Below are 24,031 nucleotides of genomic sequence, written 5' to 3' on the forward strand. Positions count from 1 at the left end.
CGCCGCTTCATGGTTCTATAAATCATACACGCCGAGTTAATTGCCCCATTATTGCACAATTATAGAGCTTACAATTAATTTGAGTAGCTATGCGAACCTGATGACAGGATCGTGAGGGAAAATATTGTGGTTCGAAATAGCCAATGACAAGTAATCAATTGAAAACGAACAAAACGAAACAGAACTATTATTTTGGTTTAACTGCCATTAAATTGATTTGTTAAAATGATTTCTGTTTGAAATCTGAAAGTACAACAACAAGTGTCGGCAAAGTTTCAAAAGATTCAAATCAAATTTTTATTTTATAAACTGAAAGGTGGTTTTGTAGAAATCCACAGTTCCTTATAGAGGCCACTGGGCTGTATAGAGACCCACACGTCTTTATAGAGGCCACTGGACTCTATAGAGACCCACTGGGCTGTATAGAGACCCAATGGTATTTATAGAGGCCACTGGGCTATATAGAGACCCACAGGGACTGTATAAAGACCCACCGGTTTTTATAGAGGCCACTAGACTGTATAGAGACCTAACGATCCTTAAAATCCATGAGACTTCTTTGAAAACCTCAGCTCTCTACATAGCAAAAACTTCCTCCAAAACATTTTCCTTTCGAAAATTACAAACAACAACAACGCCACAAACAAATGACTTAACAAATAAAAGCAAGCATGATCGCGTTTATGTAACAATAATAGCTAGCTAGCACTTTCCAAAGTGCTTTGTTGCCCCGATTATAGATTTGTTTTCTACAAACTCATTCGTGTTGCTCCAATGTGTGACTGACCACACAAATGACTGTGAGGAGAGCTCCGCCAGCCAGCCACTGCATTCGAAATCAATGAATGAAAATTAGCCTGAACAAAAAAAGAAAAAGAAATGAAATCGAATGGAATGGTCTTCCCACTCGCATTCATCGCTTGCCTGGATGGTGGACATTGTCCACCACCAATTGATGGTGGTGATGGTGGTGCTGCTGCTGATCGGTTGTTATGGAGTTTAGTAATGAGAAACAGTCATAAATAAAAAATTGGTCACCAGTGAAGGAAAAATGTTCGGACAACAACAGCAAACATTTTGTTTAATATATTTTCTGTTCGGTTGTTTTTTTTTTTTTTGTATTTGTCGTATTGTTCGTAAATTTGTGTGATGTTTATGTTTGGCCAGTTAACCAAGTGACCAATTGACCACAACCAAAACGTACATAACCTCAATGATGTGATTTATGATGCTTGGATAATTTGGAAAATTAAGGCAATTGCAACTACAAGTGGAAAGAAGGCAGTATAGAGGGGATAGCCTAGGATCCTCTGAGGTCTAGATCCCATTTGGGGGATCCTCCTTGAAAATGTAATCTTTAAAAAATCCACGCCTTATGGGAACCTTGAAAATGTAATCTTTAAAAAAAATCCTTGAAAATGTAATCTTTAAAAAACGCCTTATGGGAACCTTGAAAATGTAATCTTTAAAAAATCCACGCCTTATGTGAACCTTGAAAATGTAATCTTTAAAAAATCCACGCCTTATGGGAACCTTGAAAATGTAATCTTTAAAAAATCCACGCCTTATGGGAACCTTGAAAATGTAATCTTTAAAAAATCCACGCCTTATGGGAGCCTTGAAAATGTAATCTTTAAAAAATCCACGCCTTATGGGAGCCTTGAAAATGTAATCTTTAAAAAATCCACGCCTTATGGGAGCCTTGAAAATGTAATCTTTAAAAAATCCACGCCTTATGGGAGCCTTGAAAATGTAATCTTTAAAAAATCCACGCCTTATGGAAGCCTTGAAAATGTAATCTTTAAAAAATCCACGCCTTATGGAAGCCTTGAAAATGTAATCTTTAAAAAATCCACGCCTTATGGAAGCCTTGAAAATGTAATCTTTAAAAAATCCACGCCTTATGGAAGCCTTGAAAATGTAATCTTTAAAAAATCCACCTCTTATGGGAGGCTTGAAAAAATATTGTTTAAAAAATCAAACCTTGTAGAAGAATCCTTTGGCCAAGACTTCAAAAAATACTCTTTAAAAAATCCGTCCATTGTAGAAGACTTAAAAAAATATTCTTTAAAAAATCATCGCATTGTGAAAAGCTTAAAAAATATTATTTTATGGGATTCCCCTATTTCCATTTATCGCTTTATGTTTTGCACATTCGTCTAAACACGTAATTCGACGTTGTGATCTCATCATTCCATCATAGCATAAAGAACAATAAAAAAATTGAAAAACCAAACATTTTATAATTTCTGATAAAATTGCAATTGTCGACACCAAGACGTAGCTAAGAATTTAAAAAAAAATGTATTAGGGTTGGGGAGATATATAATATGATCCGTTTCGAGTAAACACAAACTTTCTTATCGCTGTTAATGGAATTGTGAATTGTGCAGATGCCGCAAAATTATGTTGTTTACGTCCAGGCCCAGTAAGAATAATATGACAACAACATAATGCTTGGGAGTTAAGTTGCACTGAGAGAAATTATAAATATTCTTAATAAGAATTATATTGGATATGAGGTCCATAGTGCCCATATACCCATATACAAATCAAACACCAATTATAAACCTGGATTTTTAACGAATATTTTCTAAGGGCTATTTCTAGTTCTATATAAAAAAAATCTTACGAAATTATATATGGGAACTATACCTATGTCTACATCTGAACGAATTTGTATCAAACTTGACATATTTAATTCTAGAATCAATGCAGAATCATGAGATAAATTTGATGATAATTCCATCGATCAATTCGGCGGGGCTGTCACCATTCAGACCATTGGTTTCTATAAAAATCGGTGGTTTACACAAAGGCTTCTTGTAGGGCGCAATAAATTTTAGATTTGTAAATTCTCAGTGTAGGATATTTTTCCTACTAACTTCAATACTTTGCATATGCAAAAACAAATAAACATAAACATTAACGAGCTGCCCGAACTGTCCTATGTATTCATGTATGTATGTATGTATGTATGTGTGCACAAAGGAATTGAATTTCCGTACAGCACTCCACATAAATTTTATAACATTTAGTTAAAGTAGACTTGCGAATGCGATCGGATCGGTTGTAGTATTGCGACACAATATTACTAGTTGATTTAAAAATTTCTGGATCTGGGAATAAATCTGCTGGATAAGCGATTTTCTTCAAAAAAATCTAAAAAAGAAAATCTATATTAATCTTTATATCATTTTGAAAAATTTTAAAAATGGAACGTACCTTGAATGCGGCTGCAACATCACCACCACCATACAATAAATTTGAAAATATCTATCCCGAAATGGAATCATTTGACCAAGAACCACAACATGGACGAATAGGTGCAACCGCAACCACTTCTTCGGCTCCAGCCGCAGCAGCAGTATCACCACCACCACAACAGCCACAACCACAAATGATTAACATTCATAATATTGGAACGGAAACAAATCAACCCATTGGACCGAAGGCAGTAATAATGACATGTCCCCAGTGCCGATGCCGTAATAAGACACGTGTAAAGCGTCGGGCAACATTGAAAACTCATTTGGCATGTATTCTAATGTCATGTTGGTATGTTGATTTTAATTGAAGAAGAATTTTCAGATACTTTTTTAATTAAATTTTTTTATAGTTTGTGCTGTTGTATTCCCTATTGTCTGGACTCTTGCACCAATTTGGATCATTTCTGTCCAACATGTGATGCATTTGTTGGTACTTTTGCAATGTAAAGGAAATACTATTTTCTATATTTCTTACTATAATATTCCTTATTAAAGCCAGGAAGTGAATTCCAAATACATACATATACGTTATATATTTTTTTTATAAATAAACATATTTTAATCATTTTTTTTTTTTTTTTTTGTAGAATAAAAAAAGTGAAATTGATTTATTATTATTTTTCCATCTCATTAATGTCAAGAAATTATTGCATATTTTTAGGCATTTAGCTAAGCAAATGGTAATTATAACATTCTTTTGAAAATGCAAATTTTGTGATAGCATCTGGACATAGAAATTATTAGGGATTTTTAGAAGGAATTTCCAACAGATTCAGCTGTAATTGGTGTTTTTTTGTTTGGCTTTGGCTATTAAATATGCTTACGAAAAATTATCAATATTGGATTATATGTCGATCTAGGCCTCATATAATGGTATTTTTACTTTTGGACCATGTTTCTACCTAATTGATTTTGTTATTTTGTGTTGTGGTATGGTAGTAAATCTTCCTACTAAAAATGTTCAATAGGGAATACATCATTACAATGCTAAATCCCCAAGTACGCTATTTTGGGAAGCTTTCAACCAATTTGTGTGCAATTTAATATTTTGGATTCTCATTGAGTAGAAAATTTTCATACCATAAATTATCAACATTGGTCTATGTTTCCGGGTAGCGCCCCTATATAATGGTAACCCCCATTATGCGGTATTTTGAGGGTTTTTTGAAATATTTTTCGCCGAATTGTCTATGATTTTATTTTTAAGGTTCCTCTGGTTTGTAAAATCTTCCTACTTAACTTGATCATTATTGGTTCACTTTGGTATATGCCCCATATAACGGCATATACCAAATTTCGGTATTTTGGAGAGTTTGCATACGTGCTTCAACCAAATTACATATTTTTATTCTCATTGCGTAGAAAATCCAAAAATGATCAATATTGGCCCAAATTTCCGTGTAGCCTCCATGTAATGGCAATTTTGGGGGGTTTTGATAAAATTCTTATGATGTGTCAAACCTTCCTACCCAATATTTCAGTATAGCTCCCAATATTGCTCCCATAGAACGGTACCTTGAACGCTGTCATACCATTTTCTGTATTTAAATTACTTTAGTCGCATTTCCAACCGATGGGACTGTAATATCAAAGACATAAAAGTATAAAGATAGGACAATTGAATTTCCAAGTTGGCCGTTAGATGGCTTTTGCTCTGTTGTTACGATATCGTAACAACATTTTCTGTTAATTACAAAGAGAACTACATTTTTTACTCTCTGAAATGCAATGGAATAATGACAGAAAAAACCTAGAGAGTTTAAAAACAATTTATATGGCTGGCAACATTCTTCAAATATATATGATGTGTTCCACAATGTGCAAGGTGAATTTTTGTCGCTGCTACAGAAATGTATAAATATACAATAAAAACAGAGTATGTACATATGATATATAATTATTATTATATATAACCAAAAATAACATAGTATTTTAGGTTTTTTAGTAATTTAAAGAGTTTCTCCTACGCCATAGAATCGTTTAAAAACGACAACTTATTGAACTTTGTATTCACATGTGGTGTTGTGTGATTATTGTGAACCCCCGATGCAATGAAAACACAATGTAAATAGTGAAAAACCGCGAAAAAGCTTTTTAATTTATAAACGTAAGAAGGGAATATATATTCAATACTTATTTCAATCAACTTAATAAAAATCTGGATACTATGAAGAGACTTTGAAGACCGCGAAAAAGAAAATCGGTTCAGATTTAAGATTTAAGGTAAATGGGGCACCAAAGTCCCTTCATATATTTCGATTTGCACGAAATTTGGCACTTTGGCAATTAGGTCCAGAATTATATGTGCTAAGTTTCGAGAAAATCGATTCAGATTTAATATAGCTCTCATATATAGTTTTGTCAGATTTTATGTAAAAGGTGCACCAAAGCCCCCTATTCTCGGTGTCATATTTTTTTTATTCCGATCTACTCTTGAAGATATAGCCGATTGATTGAGTCAGCATCAAGTGACGACAAGAGTGATTCTTAAACGCATTTCTCGAAGCAGCGTTTCGCGAATGGCGGGCACGATAACTCATAAACTAATAATCCAATCGGTTTGTTAGTACCCAATTATTAATAATAAAACATTTTTTATAATTTTGTTGTTGTATAATTAATTTATTTATTGCCATAAACATAATAATTTTGTGTGTTTTTATTTTTTTGGGAAGATTTTTTTTTGAAGCGGAAATAAAAATTTTGAAGTGACGGAGGATATTTTAGTCATAAGTAAAAAAAAAAATAGATTGAAAACCAGTGAGCCGAGCAGTATAGCCGAACGGGGCCGACCATATGATACCCTACACAACTTCAACGAAAATTTGACTTCCTGTAGTTCTTTATTCTGAGCTTGAGCAATATTTCGCAATATTTGCAACCTCTTGACCGACTAGAGATAAACAAATATTACAAATATTCAGTACAGCCCTTCTAAGTGCTTGTCCAGATTCCCTTCACCGTGGGTTGTGCTGTGCTATTCGGCCTGTGGCCTATAAATCGACTCGTAAAAACACAATAAAATAAGTTTTTGGTCCACTTCAGCCCAAAATTATTATCTGATCATCACCGAAAATTATAGGCGTTGTCCTTGACCATAACTGCAACCTCATGGAACATTTCAAAGCGATCACCGTGTGGTAATGGTTTACTAAATTATATTTGAGTAACCTAAACACCTCTTAATACTTAGGTGTAACTCCCGCAGCCGAGTACATACGACAATATTGGTATTGGTATCAATTTAAAGGTCAACCACTCTATTCCGTATAGAACAAAAATTTTTAATTTTTCACACAAAAGTCAGGGTCCATTTGACCCGCTAAATATTGACCGATCTTTATTTAAAACTGGCATGTTTATTCTTTGCCCTGATCCCATTCTCCGTGTAAAAATTCGCAATGTTGGGGTCAGAATTGCGGCCTCTGGAGCGACCAGAAAACCGACAAAAATAAAGTATTTGGTCCATTTCATCCCCTTAATATCAACTGATCTTTACCAAAAATCATAGGGATCTTCATTGGCCAGAAGAACAAATAATAATGGACAGACGGACGGCCACACATGTCTAGATCGATTCAGCTAGTCGATATATGACGATCGGTATACTTAACGGTGGGCCTAGGACCAACACGTCGCGGCGTTACAAACTCTTGGGGCTGCACAGAGCTATAATACCCTGACATACCCTAAAATCATTGTTGTTTTAGTATTCATGGGTCATTATTTGAATCCGCATCGTAATCTTCAGGCATCCACATCAATAAACATATTGCAAAGAAATAAAAAATTTATAAACAATTTATAAAATTTGGAAAAGTTTCTCCAGTTCAACCATCAGCCTTAATCAAATCATCACGGATGTAATCCTTGCAAGCATCGAGACCTTGGCCAACTTATCATCAGCTTCAAAATGACGGCTAAACATTTTTGGTGATTCACCGGGTATGGGTTCAATTTTAACCCAAATATTTTTGATTCGATTGAGGTGACAATGCCAATATCGACAAACTCCTTGCTCGGCACACAAATCGGTGTACCAACTTTCACAATACAATTTTTCGACCATTACACCCATGACAAAGGGGGTCACGACTGTTAAAGATGAACTGTGGCAGGGGAACACGGCAATTGATTTAAATTCTTCAAATAAAGCACGCAAAAAAAAATAATAATTTAATTTCATACAATCTCAAACTTCACTTTGGTTACCATATTTTTCAAAATAATTAACATTGCTGTTAAGTATTTTTTGGTGAGAGAACATCAAAAAGTGCATTTTCCATTAAAATGTGTAGCCCTCTATAGCACAAATTTGACACTAATATTGGAAAATGCGTCTTGTCATGTCTTTACGATTGTATGTCTTTGCTGTAATATCAAAGACATACAATCGTAAAGACACGACAAGACGCATTTTCCAATATTAGTGTCAAATTTGTGCTATAGAGGGCTACACATTTTAATGGAAAATGCACTTTTTGATGTTCTCTCACCAAAAAATACTTAACAGCAATGTTAATTATTTTGAAAAATATGGTAACCAAAGTGAAGTTTGAGATTGTATGAAATTAAATTATTATTTTTTTTTGCGTGCTTTATTTGAAGAATTTAAATCAATTGCCGTGTTCCCCTGCCACAGTTCATCTTTAACAGTCGTGACCCCCTTTGTCATGGGTGTAATGGTCGAAAAATTGTATTGTGAAAGTTGGTACACCGATTTGTGTGCCGAGCAAGGAGTTTGTCGATATTGGCATTGTCACCTCAATCGAATCAAAAATATTTGGGTTAAAATTGAACCCATACCCGGTGAATCACCAAAAATGTTTAGCCGTCATTTTGAAGCTGATGATAAGTTGGCCAAGGTCTCGATGCTTGCAAGGATTACATCCGTGATGATTTGATTAAGGCTGATGGTTGAACTGGAGAAACTTTTCCAAATTTTATAAATTGTTTATAAATTTTTTATTTCTTTGCAATATGTTTATTGATGTGGATGCCTGAAGATTACGATGCGGATTCAAATAATGACCCATGAATACTAAAACAACAATGCTGTGTCAGGGTATGTCAGGGTATTATAGCTCTGTGCAGCCCCAAGAGTTTGTAACGCCGCGACGTGTTGGTCCTAGGCCCACCGTTAAGTATACCGATCGTCATATATCGACTAGCTGAATCGATCTAGACATGTGTGGCCGTCCGTCTGTCCATTATTATTTGTTCTTCTGGCCAATGAAGATCCCTATGATTTTTGGTAAAGATCAGTTGATATTAAGGGGATGAAATGGACCAAATACTTTATTTTTGTCGGTTTTCTGGTCGCTCCAGAGGCCGCAATTCTGACCCCAACATTGCGAATTTTTACACGGAGAATGGGATCAGGGCAAAGAATAAACATGCCAGTTTTAAATAAAGATCGGTCAATATTTAGCGGGTCAAATGGACCCTGACTTTTGTGTGAAAAATTAAAAATTTTTGTTCTATACGGAATAGAGTGGTTGACCTTTAAATTGATACCAATACCAATATTGTCGTATGTACTCGGCTGCGGGAGTTACACCTAAGTATTAAGAGGTGTTTAGGTTACTCAAATATAATTTAGTAAACCATTACCACACGGTGATCGCTTTGAAATGTTCCATGAGGTTGCAGTTATGGTCAAGGACAACGCCTATAATTTTCGGTGATGATCAGATAATAATTTTGGGCTGAAGTGGACCAAAAACTTATTTTATTGTGTTTTTACGAGTCGATTTATAGGCCACAGGCCGAATAGCACAGCACAACCCACGGTGAAGGGAATCTGGACAAGCACTTAGAAGGGCTGTACTGAATATTTGTAATATTTGTTTATCTCTAGTCGGTCAAGAGGTTGCAAATATTGCGAAATATTGCTCAAGCTCAGAATAAAGAACTACAGGAAGTCAAATTTTCGTTGAAGTTGTGTAGGGTATCATATGGTCGGCCCCGTTCGGCTATACTGCTCGGCTCACTGGTTTTCAATCTATTTTTTTTTTACTTATGACTAAAATATCCTCCGTCACTTCAAAATTTTTATTTCCGCTTCAAAAAAAAATCTTCCCAAAAAAATAAAAACACACAAAATTATTATGTTTATGGCAATAAATAAATTAATTATACAACAACAAAATTATAAAAAATGTTTTATTATTAATAATTGGGTACTAACAAACCGATTGGATTATTAGTTTATGAGTTATCGTGCCCGCCATTCGCGAAACGCTGCTTCGAGAAATGCGTTTAAGAATCACTCTTGTCGTCACTTGATGCTGACTCAATCAATCGGCTATATCTTCAAGAGTAGATCGGAATAAAAAAAATATGACACCGAGAATAGGGGGCTTTGGTGCACCTTTTACATAAAATCTGACAAAACTATATATGAGAGCTATATTAAATCTGAATCGATTTTCTCGAAACTTAGCACATATAATTCTGGACCTAATTGCCAAAGTGCCAAATTTCGTGCAAATCGAAATATATGAAGGGACTTTGGTGCCCCATTTACCTTAAATCTTAAATCTGAACCGATTTTCTTTTTCGCGGTCTTCAAAGTCTCTTCATAGTATCCAGATTTTTATTAAGTTGATTGAAATAAGTATTGAATATATATTCCCTTCTTACGTTTATAAATTAAAAAGCTTTTTCGCGGTTTTTCACTATTTACATTGTGTTTTCATTGCATCGGGGGTTCACAATAATCACACAACACCACATGTGAATACAAAGTTCAATAAGTTGTCGTTTTTAAACGATTCTATGGCGTAGGAGAAACTCTTTAAATTACTAAAAAACCTAAAATACTATGTTATTTTTGGTTATATATAATAATAATTATATATCATATGTACATACTCTGTTTTTATTGTATATTTATACATTTCTGTAGCAGCGACAAAAATTCACCTTGCACATTGTGGAACACATCATATATATTTGAAGAATGTTGCCAGCCATATAAATTGTTTTTAAACTCTCTAGGTTTTTTCTGTCATTATTCCATTGCATTTCAGAGAGTAAAAAATGTAGTTCTCTTTGTAATTAACAGAAAATGTTGTTACGATATCGTAACAACAGAGCAAAAGCCATCTAACGGCCAACTTGGAAATTCAATTGTCCTATCTTTATACTTTTATGTCTTTGGTAATATGGTGTAAAGGGTTCTGCAAGGCTGATTTACAGACAAATTTGTGCGGTGTACATAGAGTCCAAGTTTTGATAAAAAAAACGCATAAACGTTCCGCTTCTTCTTCGAATTTAATCGAATTTCCTCATATAAATTTCCTGATCGACTTAAGTGGAGGGAATAAAAACTGTGGACGAATTTAACGTCCTCTTTTAACTTTTTTATATAAACGAATCCTTGAAAACAATTTGCGAGTTGGACAACTTTCTTACCTACAAAAAACGAAAATATTTTATAAATTTAATAAAAAAACTTGATTTTATATCCGCTTACCTTACTCTTGAAGTCTGCCACATAAACCACCCCTATGTTACAGAATAATTAGATTTTTGACAATCAGGACTTCATCCGCTTCAAATGGATCACCATATTGAATTTAAAAAGCCGTGGAAAAGTACAAGGCCCTTGGTGGAGTCCAATACCTCAAGAAGTATGAATTGCGGCAATAGAACAAAATGGTATCGTTGTAATAGGGTCCATAAAAGATTAATTATGATAAAATGTCTAAACGATCCGCAACCGGTCTTTAATTCCATATTTTAATTTTTTTAGCACACACTTCTTGGCATTGAATTGCAAAATTTACTGGTGGACACCAATAACACTTTTCAAGCAAGCACTGTTTTGTTCGTTGATTTGCCGCCATTTCTGCCGGCAGCTAACAAGCCACAAGACACATTGCATTAAACACTTTTAACGACATTATTTCCATTTATTTTAAAGATTTCCAATAAGAAACACCATTGTCGACACGATTTCGAACTTTTCCGACCGTTATTTCTATGGTTTTCACTTATTTTTCGCCATTTTTCACGACCGTTTCGACAATCAACACAAACGAACGAAAAAAAACTAATTGTCATTATTGTGATTTGACAACATGAACGGCCTGCTTCTTCTTCTCTACTACATTTTTATGTACTTTGGAGTGAGAGTAACGGCTATTATTTTAACTATCTTGTAAAGTAGACGTAAACACATACATATATATTTTAGTGCAAATAGCCAATATATATATATATATATATATATGTGTATATAATATATATATATATATATATCCAATTAAATTAATATAAAATTATTTTCCCTCCCAAAGAGGCATATAGTAAACAACTGAGTCGCTCTTATTGTTTACGCCGCTATCTCGATTTATAGATCCCTAATTAGTGAACGGGCAAAGACAGAAAGTCGATTTACTTATCCCTACCAGTAATTGGCAAATCTTGTCTTGTTTTGGCAACGAAAAATAAGAAAAATAAAACAATATAAGTAAATTAGTAAATAATTAAAATAATTGATAAATTCATAAACAATTTGTTAAAACATCCACGATTCCATCTATATCAATCGTGTTCGAACTATTAACCCCCCGAAAAAGGAAATATTTTGGGTGGGTGGTTTTCTCTTCTGTTATTGTCTAATAAGGCCATCACCACCAGCAGCAACACCCTCATCTTGGACACAGACATACACACACTCACTCACCCATTGAGTGAGAGTGCAACAGCTTGGTGCAACATAAATTTGTTGTTGTTGGTTGATTTTTTTTATGTAAAACAGATCAAATACAAAGGGGCATGAATGTGTTTCGCCAGCTCAGTTGTAGAAGCGCATAAAAAGCTATTTATAGCTAACACAAGCAGCCAGAACACCAATAACCCGAACAAGAGCATCACCGGAAGTGAGAACCTATCTGGTGGTGGTGTCGGTGCTGGTACAGTCAAGGGATTGCGTAGCAGCAGTAGTATTGGTGGTGGCAGCAGTGCTGGAGGAACTACTGCTAGTGGCAGTAATACAAGTCTGAAAAACATCAAGATGTCACGAAGTAAAACACGTATACCAACCGAAGTCTGCGGTGATTGTGGAGCATCGGGTAAGAAAAAAAATAAAATAGGTATATGGTTACTAATAGAGATTTTTTTGTCAATTGTGGGAGTTTTTGAATAGAAGTCAACCACAACCATTACGTAGTTTAATGATAGATGACTGGGCGTTGAGTAGAGGTCGAGTTTTAATGAGCAGTAAATAAGGGAACTCGTCATCGACCCGGTTATCATTGACATATCCCCTCTTGAAAACCACATCACCGAATAGATTTTAAAAAGAAAAAAATTGTATGTGCACTAAAAGAAAATGTTCTTAAGGGCCCCCAAAACCTTGATTGTCTAAATATTTTCTCAAAGTCCCTCAAAGCGTAGATTTTTTAAAAAATATTTTCTTATAAGCCCCCAAAACGTAGATATTTAAAGAATATTTTCTCATAGTCTCCCAAAACGTAGATCTTTAAAGAATATTTCCTCAAGGCTCCCATAACGCCAATGAACATATGTTTAAGGGTCCCCACAGATTCGATTTTAAATGAATATTTTCTTCACGATACCCAATGCGCGAATTTTGAAAGAATATTTTCTCAGGGGTCCCATTAGTTTTATTACCCCAGGGTACTTCCCTGCAAAAAATACTTTTTATTCCACACTTTATCAATTTTTATTATTTCATATTTGTTTTCTTTGCACATTTCAGATCCCTCCTGGGCCTCAATAAATCGCGGCATACTACTCTGTTCCGATTGTTGTTCAATACATCGAAGTTTAGGACGTCATATTTCAATTGTCAAATCTCTACGCCAAGGCAGCTGGGAACCTTCCGTATTGAACTTCGTGAATTCTCTAAATGCTCATGGTGCCAATTGTGTATGGGAACATCATTTACTCGATAGTACAACATCGGGTAATAAAGGGCAACATCGTATCCGCAAACCCACCCCCAAAGATCCTCTACATCCGAATAAATCCGACTTCATTAAAGCAAAACATGTACAATTGGCATTCGTACTCAAGCCAAATTTACAAGATGCCGATGATGATATAACCGGTTCAGCTGGTTTGGAACATGAATTAAGCAAGCAGTTACATGCTAGTGTACGTACCAGCAATTTAGAGACATCCTTACGATTGTTGGTACAAGGTGCCGATCCAAATTTCTTTCATGAAGAGAAACGTTCCACGCCCTTGCATGTGGCTGCCAAATTTGGCCAGGCGTCACAAATTGAACTGTTGATAGTGCATGGCGCCGAAATTAATGTGGTCGATGGCAACGGCTTGACACCGCTCGAAGTTGCCAAAGCCAATAATCACACTTTGATTGCTGATCGTCTGTTGGATGCCATGTATGAGGTTACCGATCGTATTATTATGTTTTTGGGTGGCAAGAAACCAGAGCATGCGGTAAGTTGTAAAGTTGTCTTCGATATCTTTGAGAAGTTCTTAATGATTTCTCATTTAGTCTGGCCGCCACTTGGTTATACCCGACACTCATACTGGTGAAATAAGCGAACAATTGAAAATTGCCCGTGGCCGTTTGCAATTGGTACCGAATAAAATCTTTGAAGAGTTGGTTATGGATTTGTACGATGAAGTCGATCGCCGGGAGAATGAAGCAAGTGAGTATAGCACAAAAAAAAAATTATTATATCTGAGCGGACCTCTTTACAAAATTTCAATGAAACTGAGGTCTGTGTGAATTTTTTCTATAGAAAAAATATTGAACTATGCCTCCGAGTGTAAACATAGGTCTGTTCGAATTGTTTCTATAGAAAAATATTTCAACTCAGTGTAAACGAAGGTCTATTCGAATTTTGTCTATAGAAAAAAATGTTACCTCAGTATATTTTAGGTCTGCTCAAGTTGTTCTCTAAAGAAATAAATTGAACCTCATTGTATCTGAGGTCTGCTCGATTTTTTGTTTTCCTTTAGAAAAAATGTAGATCTCAGTGGAAAAATAGAGCTTAGGAATAATAAATTTGTTTCTAATGTGTTTCCCTTCTTTCTTTTTAGTTTGGTCTACCCCAACCGTAAATTCGGACAATGTTGCTGGTGTACCATTTTTGCCAGCTAATCCATTTCTAAGTGCCACCCGTAATCAGGTATTTACAAAAACAAAACACAACACTGTTGTTGTTGTTCTTGTTCAGCCTTAAATTTTCCCATGCTCAACAAATTTTGTTTAATTATATCATTGCGATTTATTTGTGTTTTACTTTCAGGGTCGTCAAAAATTAGCACGTTTTAGTCGTGCAGAATTCAATGGCCTATTAACGGATGTTTTAATTGATGCAAGACGTCGTCAAAATATGGCAAATTTACGACCACTTGATGGACCCCAACCGCAACCACCAACCACTGCAGCAGCAGCATCATCGTCTATGCCAAATAATAATTTATCTGGTTTCTATGGTTTCAACAATCAAAACACCACCAACAATAACAATAATAACAGCAGCAGTAGCTGCATTGGTGGCATTGGCAATGATTATCATGATCCAAATTTATCCGATGATGAACCAATTTATGATCCCGTTGCCGATGATGATTATGAGCCAATGCCTCCGATGGCCCAACAGGTAAATTTAATGCGACAGAAAATTTTAAAACTCAACAATAGTTTCGGTTAAGCACTTAGACTGAGAAAAAGTAAAAACAAGTAGAATTTTTTATGTTATTGTGTTTAATAAATGATTTTTCGATTTAAAATGTATTCGGTTCGAAATATTTAAACTAAAAACGTATAGAATAATAACAATATACAAAACTATGGATGGTAATAATGGACAAACATTTAACGCTAACCATCAAAATCGAGGTAGACAAACATTTATTTCCTTTAAATAAGTAAAGTAGTGCTAAAACATTTCCAAAAAAGAAAAACGAAAAAATACCTAGTGAATCGAAATCGAACGTAAATAACGTTAAAAGAAAACATACGCAAACTGTGCTGAAAATATTTTGAATTTTTGATAACTATTTTTTTTAATATGTACCCTAGGCGTGGATTTTTTAAAAAATATTTTTCAAGGCTACCATAAGGTGTGAATATTTTAAAGAATACTTTTTGAAGGCTACCATAAGGCGTGGATTTTTTAAAGAATATATTTCCAAGGCTACCTTAAGGTGTGGATTTTTTTAAAGAATATTTTTTTTCAAGGCTACCATAAGGGGTGGTATTTCAGGGTTTATGGAAGGCGTGGATTTTTTTAAAAATATTTTTTGAGGCTGCCATAAGGTGTGAATGTTTTAAAGAATACTTTTTGAAGGCTACCATAAGGCGTGGATTTTTTAAAGAATATTTTTTCAAGGCTAACATATGGTGTGGATTTTTTTAAAGAATTTTTTTCAAGGCTACCTTAAGTTGTGGATTTTTTTAAAGAATATTTTTTTCAAGGCTACCATAAGGCGTGGTATTTCAGGGTTTATGGAAGACGTGGATTTTTTAAATAATATTTTTTCAAGGCTACCATAAGGCGTGGTAATTCAGGGTTTATGGAAGGCATGGATTTTTTAAAGAATATTTTTTCAAGGCTACCATAAGGCGTGGTAATTCAGGGTTTATGGAAGGCATGGGTTTTTTAACGAATATTTTTTTCAAGGCTACCATAAGGCGTGGTATTTCAGGGTTTATGGAAGGCATGGATTTTTTAAAGAATATTTTTTTCAAGGCTACCATAAGACGTGGTATTTCAGGGTTTATGGAAGGCGTGGATTTTTTAAATAATATTTTTTTCAAGGCTACCATAAGACGTGGTATTTCAGGGTTTATGGAAGGCGTGGATTTTTTAAATAATATTTTTTTCAAGGCTACCATAAGGCGTGGTAATTCAGGGTTTATAAATTTTGCAAGGATTCGGATTTTTTAAAAATATTTTTGCTAGGATTTGGTTTTTTAAAACTATTTTTGAAAGGATTTTTTGAAAAATAGTTTTGCAAGGATTTGCATTTTTTAAAAATATTTTTGGAAGGATTTGGATTTTTTTAAAAACGTGTTTGAAAGGATTTGGATTCTTTAAAAATATTTTTGAAAGGATTTGGATTTTTTAAAAATATTTTTGAAAGGATTTGGTTTTTTAAAACTATTTTTGAAAGGATTTTTTGAAAATAGTTTTGCAAGGATTTGCATTTTTTAAAAATATTTTTGGAAGGATTTGGATTTTTTTAAAAACGTGTTTTAAAGGATTTGGATTCTTTAAAAATATTTTTGAAAGGATTTGGATTTTTTGAAAATTGTATTGTAAGGATTTAAATGTTTTAAAAATATTTTTGAAAGGATTTGGATTTTTTGAAAATATGTTTGAAAGGATTTGGATCTTTTGAAAATAGTTTTGTAAGGATTTAAATGTTTTAAAAATTGGAATTGGATTTTTTGAAAATAGTTTTGCAAGAATTAGTATTTTTTGAAAAAAAATTTGCAAGGATTTGGATTTTATAAAAATATTTTTGAAAGGATTTGGATTTTTTAAAAATATTTTTGAAAGGATTTGGGTTTTTAAAACTATTTTTGAAAGGATTTGGATTTTTTGAAAATAGTTTTGCAAGGATTTGCATTTTTTTTTAAATATTTTTGAAAGGATTTGTTTTTTTTTTAATATTTTTAAAAGGATTTGTATTTTTTGAAAATAGCTTTGCAAGTATTTGGATTTTTTAAAATATTTTTGAAAGGATTTAAACTTTTTAAAAATATTTTTGAAAGGACTTGAATTTTTTGAAAACTGTTTTGCAAGGATTTGGATTTTTTAAAATATTTTTGCAAGGAATCGGATTTTTTAAAAATATTTTTGAAAGGATTTGGTTTTTTAAAAATAGTTTCAAAAATATTTTGACATGATTTGGATGTTTTAAAAATATTTTTCAATTTTTTTAAAAATAGTTTTGCAAGAATTTGAATTTTTTAAAAATGTTTTTGATAGGATTGGAATTTTTTAAAAATATTTTTTTTTTAAATTTCAAAGTAGTCGGAAATTTTTTTAAATGTTTATAAATATTTTTCCGTGATTTTTTTTCTAATTTAAAAATTTATAATCGTCTTGCTTATTAGATTATAGGTATACCATTAAGATATCATATTAATATCTAAACAACCATTAGTAGCTTAATATTTATATGTCGCATCATTGCTTACATTATTTAGAATTATCCTATATATAATTTTAGTCTAAATAATAGATTTTAGTCAACAATTTATACAATAAAAATTTTGATACATTCAATAAAAAAATTAAAAGCAGATCGTGTTCTATTTATTGCTTATAATGTTTGAAATTTAGAATTTATTGAAGAAAAATAGCTTTTATCTTTTATTAATATTTATTTTACCATTTATTTATTTTATAGTTCTTAAGTTGAAATTATTTTAGATAACTTTTTTTCTAGATTTTATTTAAATATTATTTTGTTTAAATTTTTTATTTATTTTTTTCTATTTTCGTTTAATTTTATGTTTCATAACTTTGTAAAGGCCATTGTCCACCAATCAGCCAAACCGCCCGAGGAGGTGAAAAATTTCGAAATGTTGCACTTGCGTAAACAAATCAATGAATATGTCTCGGAAATCAATCAGCTGCGTAATGTTGTACAAAAGCTATCAAATGAAAATTCCGAATTGAAGTCGAAATTTTCCAGTGTTGATCAACAGCAGCAACAACAACAGCAGTCGTCATCAGCCTCAGCATCCAATAACAGTGTTTATGATGAGCCATTGTGAGGATTATGTTCTTTTCTTTAAATAATTTTTGATTTTTAATTTAATTTTATTTTTATTTTTTATCAATTTTTTTTCTTTTTTTAATTTTGTTTTTATTTTATAAACATTTTTTGTTCATTAATACGAAAAAAAACTCCACAGACGCATTGACTTTAAAACCGACGACAACGATCACGAACCACATTCTCTGCCAGAGGGTTTAAATTCCAGCTCATCCTTCAGCGGCACAAATCCCCCACAAACATCAACAGCTGCTGCTGGTGGCGGCAGCTCCTCGACATCGACATCATCATCGACAACAAATTCCCAACAATCGACAATTAAACGACCGGCCAGTATGTATGAACGTCGTTTACAAACGAACATTAGTAAGGCCTCAGCAGATTCTCGTAATACCACATCAATGTATCAAATGGCTGGCATTGATACGGCCAATAAATCTTTTACCGAAGAAGTTAATCAAAAGGCCGATATTGTAACACATCGTCTCAAAGAGCTGATACATTCAATGCAGGATCCAAATAATAAGGAAACCCTAATACCGTGTGCCGAACGTATTAGGGCTGCAGTATTGGAATTGATAAATGTCTTTACAACACCGGTGAGTAGGAGAAAAAAAAAACAAACAAAAAACGAAACGGGATTTTTATATATAAAAACCAGTAAGGAAAGTAGTAAAGTCGGATGGAGCCGACTACATGATGTTCTTCACCACTATGGGTATATTAAACAGGACTATTAACTGAAGTGAAATATGTGATTCATATTTAAATTTTGGATGAACTAAAATATGTGATATTTATCTAAATGTGAATCGACTTAGATCAGTCCATAAACATGACATTCGTTTGTTACAATGGGTCAAAAGTATGTAAATCGACTTCAAACAAATATCAAGAGGACATCCGTTGGGCTATGTCTGTACTCCACAGAAAACGCAACTACGTTATTCTGTGCTCAATTCTTTACGTTGTGCAAAATTTCATGTCAATCTGACAAACATGAGGAGTTTGATGCACCATTTACTTAAAATCGGACGAAAATATATAGGGAAGCTATATCTAGATATGAACCGATTTCAACGAAACTTGTCACAGGTTAGGTCATATTCCTTGGTGCGTCAACGAAACTTGGCACACATCATTCTGGACTAAGTTCAGTACGCTATGCAATATAAGAACTTTAGTACATTATTTACATTAAATCGGACGAAAATATATATATATATATATATATATATCTAGATCTGAACCGATTTTCACAAAACTCAGCACACATCATTTCGGACTCAATTCAGTACGCTATGGCAAATTTCGTGCAAATCGAAAGGTATCTAGGGACTTGTGCACTATTTACATTAAATCGGACGAAACTATATATGGGAGCTATATCTAAATCTGGACCGATTTTCACGAAACTTTGCAGACATCACTCTAGGCTCAATTCAGCGTGTTATGCCAAATTTCGTGTAAATCGAAAGATATATAGTCACTTTTGTGCACCTTTTACATTAAATCGGACGAAAATATATATGGGAGCTATATGTAGATCTGAACCGATTTTCAGGAAACTGCAGACATCACTCTAGGCTCAATTCAGCGCGTTATGTCAAATCTCGTGCAAATCGAATGATATATAGGGACTATGGTGGACCATTCGGACGAAACTATATATGGGAGCTATATCTAAATCTGAACCGATTTTCAGGAATCTTAACACACATCATTCTAGACCTAATTCATTACGCTGTGCCAAATTTCGTGCAAATCGAAAGATATATAGGGATTTTGATACACAATTTACCTTAAATCGGATGAAAATATATATGAGAGCTATATCTAAATCTGGACCGATTTTCATGAAACTTGGCGGACATCATTCTAGGCTCAATTCAGTACGTTATGCAAAATTTCGTGTAAATCGTGTAAATATATAGGGACTTTGGTGCACATTTTACATTAAATCGGACGAAAATATATACGGGAGATATATGTAGATCTGAACCGATTTTCACGAAACTTGGCAGACATCACTCTAGGCTCACTTCAGCGCGTTATGTCAAATTTCGTGCAAATCAAATGATATATAGGGACTATGGTGTACCATTTGGACGAAAATATATATGGGAGCTACATCTAAATCTGAACCGATTTCAATAGGGCTCGTCCTTGGGCCAAATAAATAAACTGTGCCAAATTTCATCCAATTCGGATCATAAATGCGACCAGTACTTTTTTACAATTAAACATGGACAGACAGACGGATTCTATGCATATTCTCAAAAGGAACTATGGGTCTATCTCGTTTCCTTTTGCCAGTTACAAACATATGCACATCGACATAATACCCTGTACCACAGTGTGGCGAAGGGTATAATGATGAGGAAATTTTAAAAAAATAATTTTTTCAAAGACTACCAGGATGTGTTTTTTTAAACGATTTTTTCAAAGACCGCCAAGGCGTGGTTTTTTAAAAAATAATTTTTTCAAAGACCACCAAGGCTTGGGTTAAAAAAAAATAATTTTTCAAACAATATATTTTTTCCTCAAAGTTCTCCAAGGCGTTGTTTTTTAAAAAATATATTTTTTTCTCAAAGTTCTCCAAGGCGTTGTTTTTTAAAAAATATATTTTTTTCAAAGGTTACTAAGACGTGTTTTTAGAATATTCTTCTTATTATTAATATTCTTCGAAAATCCCCACTATGTTGGTCCTTGAAAATATCCTATCTGTATTTCTCTCTCTCAATACCCACCAATTAATATTTGATTTGTTTTTATTTTTTTAGGCAAATTGCAATGAGACAATACGTGAGACGCTGATGCAATTAACACGCAATAATATTTTAATACAGCATAGCTGTGAAAATTTACGCAATTCCATGGAGACGGATGATAAGACAGCAATTGCCAAATATTATAAAGATGTACGGGAATGTGCCTATTATATAGCCAGTGCCACAAAAACATTAGTTTTACAATTGGACTGAAAAATAAAAAACGGAGTTTCCACACCCCTTTCAATGCAGCTCAACCGCATATTATTGAGTTACAATTTTTTGCAATTTGAAAACCACCACCTACATTTGAACCTGTGTGTCTCTATTTTATTTATATTTATTAAATATATATTTTTGTGTGTGTTTATTTTTTTAAATAGCATTTAATAATCCCAAAACAAAACAAAGATCCATTTTATGTATTAACAATTAAGAACAACAAAAAAAATTACTAAACCAAATTTAATAACATTTTGAAAATCCCTATATCTTATAAAAAAAATAATTATTAATGTATTATGATATTCACCAAGGGCATTATTATATTTATAGTCCATGACTATCAAAACTTTTGTATTCCTTTTTTAGTTGTTGTATTTCTTTTTTTACTTACCTTTGGATCTTAACGATCAAAATTGTGCCATCATCATTTTATTGTTTAAATTGGCATTTGCAAAAGACATTTTAATGTTGTACTATCACCACCTGAGTAAATAATATTATTAATTGAAAAACAAAAATACAAATACAATAACAAAGCATTAACAAGATCTTCCAAAATGTAACCAAAACTTTTTTGTAACCACCTGCCTTAATAAAATGAAATTTTTAATAAAAAAAAACGACATAGTTTTAGAAAAGAAAAATGTGTTTATTTTCTTAAGATTATTAAAAACTCACCTTGGAGGTCTTTGAAAAAATCTTGTTTAAAAACCCACACCTTAATGGTCTTTGAAAAAAATATATTTGTTAAAAAACCATGCATTGTGGGAGCCGTGAAAAATGTTATTAAGAAATCCACCCGTGGTATTTTTTGTAAAAATGGCACTGAAACATATTTTTTCTCGTAATTTATTGATCAAAATAAAAACTACATCCCTGCCCCCTATCAAATAGTGAAAGTTTCATTCAAATATCTCCATCCATCGCCTAGTTATGGTCATTTGAAATTGGCAAAAAAATATATCAGCTTTTGTGTAACGCCTAAAAGTATGCTCATAATTTCGCAAACAAATATGGAAACACAAAGAAAACAATCTGGCAACACATGTGCAGTTTTTATGTTTTTGTGGAATTGCAATTTCTTTAGTTTTTCCATTTGCGGTAATAGGCAAACAGAATCGTGTAGCAGCTACATTTTGACCCAGGGTAAATTTCAAATGGCCATAACTCGGCGAAAAATGGAGATATTTCAATGAAACTTTCACCATGGGATTGGGGAAATATTGTAGTTTTTATGTGTATCAATAAAATATGTACATGAGCATTTAATTTTTTTCTACTAAAATTAAAATATTAGGATAACTGAATTATATAGCAGTTTTAAAGATTTTTAGGCCATGAAAGACCTTGGTGGTCTTTGAAAACATTCTTTTTTAAAAAACCAGGCCTTAGTGGTCTTTGAAAATTTTCTTCTTTTTTTAAAAATTGGTCTTTGAAAAATTTCGTTTGAAAAAAAAATTAAAAAATTCTTTTTTTAAGAATCCACGCTTTTGTTTTTTTTTGAAAAAAATATTTTTTCAAAAAAAAATCTGTTTTAAAAAACCAATCCTTGCTGGATATTTGAAAAAAAATCTTTTTTAAAAATTCAGCGCCTTGCCTTGTTCGTACTTAAAAAAATATTTTTTAATCAGCGATTAAAAAACAAAAATTATTTCCATTATTATTTTTATTTATTATTTGTTAAATTATTTTTTGAGTATGTCTTAACGTTTGTTTATTTTTTACTTTGTCTTTATGTTTCATTACAGTAGTTGGTTGTTTATTTTTATTTTTATAGGTTATGTTATTTCCTTTTTGTGTTATATTAATTATAGAATGTATGTATATATATAGAGTATGTTTAATAATTATAATAGTATGAGTATGAGGGTCAACATGGGTGTGTGTGTGTGCTTACATTTATGTATGTACATAAATAAGATTTTTTATTATATATATAGTACATATAATTTTTCTATATAAAATCAATAAATTATGACTAAAAACATTTCGATTTTTTTTTAAATTTTGTGCCACAAAAAATTGTAATTCGAAAAATAAACTGTGCCGTTTAACATTGCCCTAAGAGTTGTTGCCTAGTTATTTTTTCCATTTTTGTTTTGTCTAGCTCCCCCACGCTTCTTCTCCTCTTGCCTTGTTTGATAATATCATTTATTTAAAGCTTTTTGTTTTTTTTTTAATTTTTAAAATAATCAACAATGCGTCTTAGGTGTGTGTGTGTGGGAGGTTCTTTACAATATGTTTTCGTTTGTTTTTTTTTTTAATTTATAAATTATATTTATAATTTCAAAAGGCATTTTTTTAATTGGGTATAACGATTTTTAATATCAGGAGTATTTTTTTAACAAAAATAAAATATTAACAATTATTTAGGTTAAGTTACAATTAAAAGAAAATATATTAATTATAGATTAAATATTTGTGAGTGTTTGTGGAGAGGAGGATGTTTCAAAATGTAAATATTATTTTAAAATATTTTCTGTGGATTTTTTATTTTTATTATATTCGTTTTACAAGAAATTAAATTCAATATCCTTTTCATTTTGTGCTATAACAAACTCTTCTCATCTTGCACTGAGGGGGAGACCCAGCTCCCCAATTGAAAAGAAAAAAATCAAAATTATAATTTTAAAAAACTTAAAAAAAATTAAGGTCTATTATGCGTGTGTTATATGTTTTTTTTTTTTTAATTCAATAAATACTTAGCTCTACATTTTACAATGAGTAGTAATAAAAAGAGGAGCGAGCGAGTGAGTGAATAGTTTTTTTTATGAGTTACCTAAATTATCGTTTACTATTATTTTTCCTGTTAGCTCAAAAAGGACGATTGTTAGTTACTGATTACATATTTGTTGTTGTTTGTTTGTTTTGAGTGTATTTTGTTGTTGTTATATTGTATTCAATTTTGTTTATAAATAACGCCATAGTTTTTCGTCTTCTTTTTTTTGTCATAGAGAGTAGTAGCTGAGTCTATGGAATTGGGGTTTTTGTATTCGATTATCCTTAACAGCCTGGGTCAAA

At 32.5% G+C, this 24,031-nt stretch overlaps 1 protein-coding gene across 1 annotated transcript; it reads left to right on the forward strand.

Moving 5' to 3' along the window:
* The first annotated feature begins 12,025 nt into the window (after positions 1-12,025).
* Positions 12,026-21,009, forward strand: LOC133326012 (ARF GTPase-activating protein Git-like). The gene is made up of 10 exons (XM_061534690.1): positions 12,026-12,160; positions 12,251-12,352; positions 13,003-13,706; positions 13,765-13,921; positions 14,316-14,404; positions 14,525-14,881; positions 17,767-18,008; positions 18,154-18,209; positions 18,264-18,613; positions 20,798-21,009. The coding sequence occupies exons 1-10, from the start codon at positions 12,061-12,063 to the stop codon at positions 20,996-20,998; spliced, it is 2,358 nt and encodes a 785-aa protein (XP_061390674.1). The 5' UTR covers positions 12,026-12,060; the 3' UTR covers positions 20,999-21,009.
* Positions 21,010-24,031: the final 3,022 nt, after the last annotated feature.

The sequence above is a fragment of the Musca vetustissima genome, unplaced genomic scaffold (genome assembly GCF_032173495.1).
Source record: "Musca vetustissima isolate MV318-11 ecotype Yass unplaced genomic scaffold, APGP_CSIRO_Mvet_v1 utg244302, whole genome shotgun sequence".
NCBI classification, from domain to species: Eukaryota; Metazoa; Arthropoda; class Insecta; order Diptera; family Muscidae; genus Musca; species Musca vetustissima.

Coding starts and splice junctions, on each gene's coding strand:
- LOC133326012 (XM_061534690.1), top strand. CDS start 12,061: ATGTGTTTCGCCAGCTCAGTTGTAGAAGCGCATAAAAAGCTATTTATA. Junction 13,707..13,764: donor GCAAGAAACCAGAGCATGCG/GTAAGTTGTAAA, acceptor TTTCTCATTTAG/TCTGGCCGCCACTTGGTTAT. Junction 14,882..17,766: donor TGCCTCCGATGGCCCAACAG/GTAAATTTAATG, acceptor AACTTTGTAAAG/GCCATTGTCCACCAATCAGC.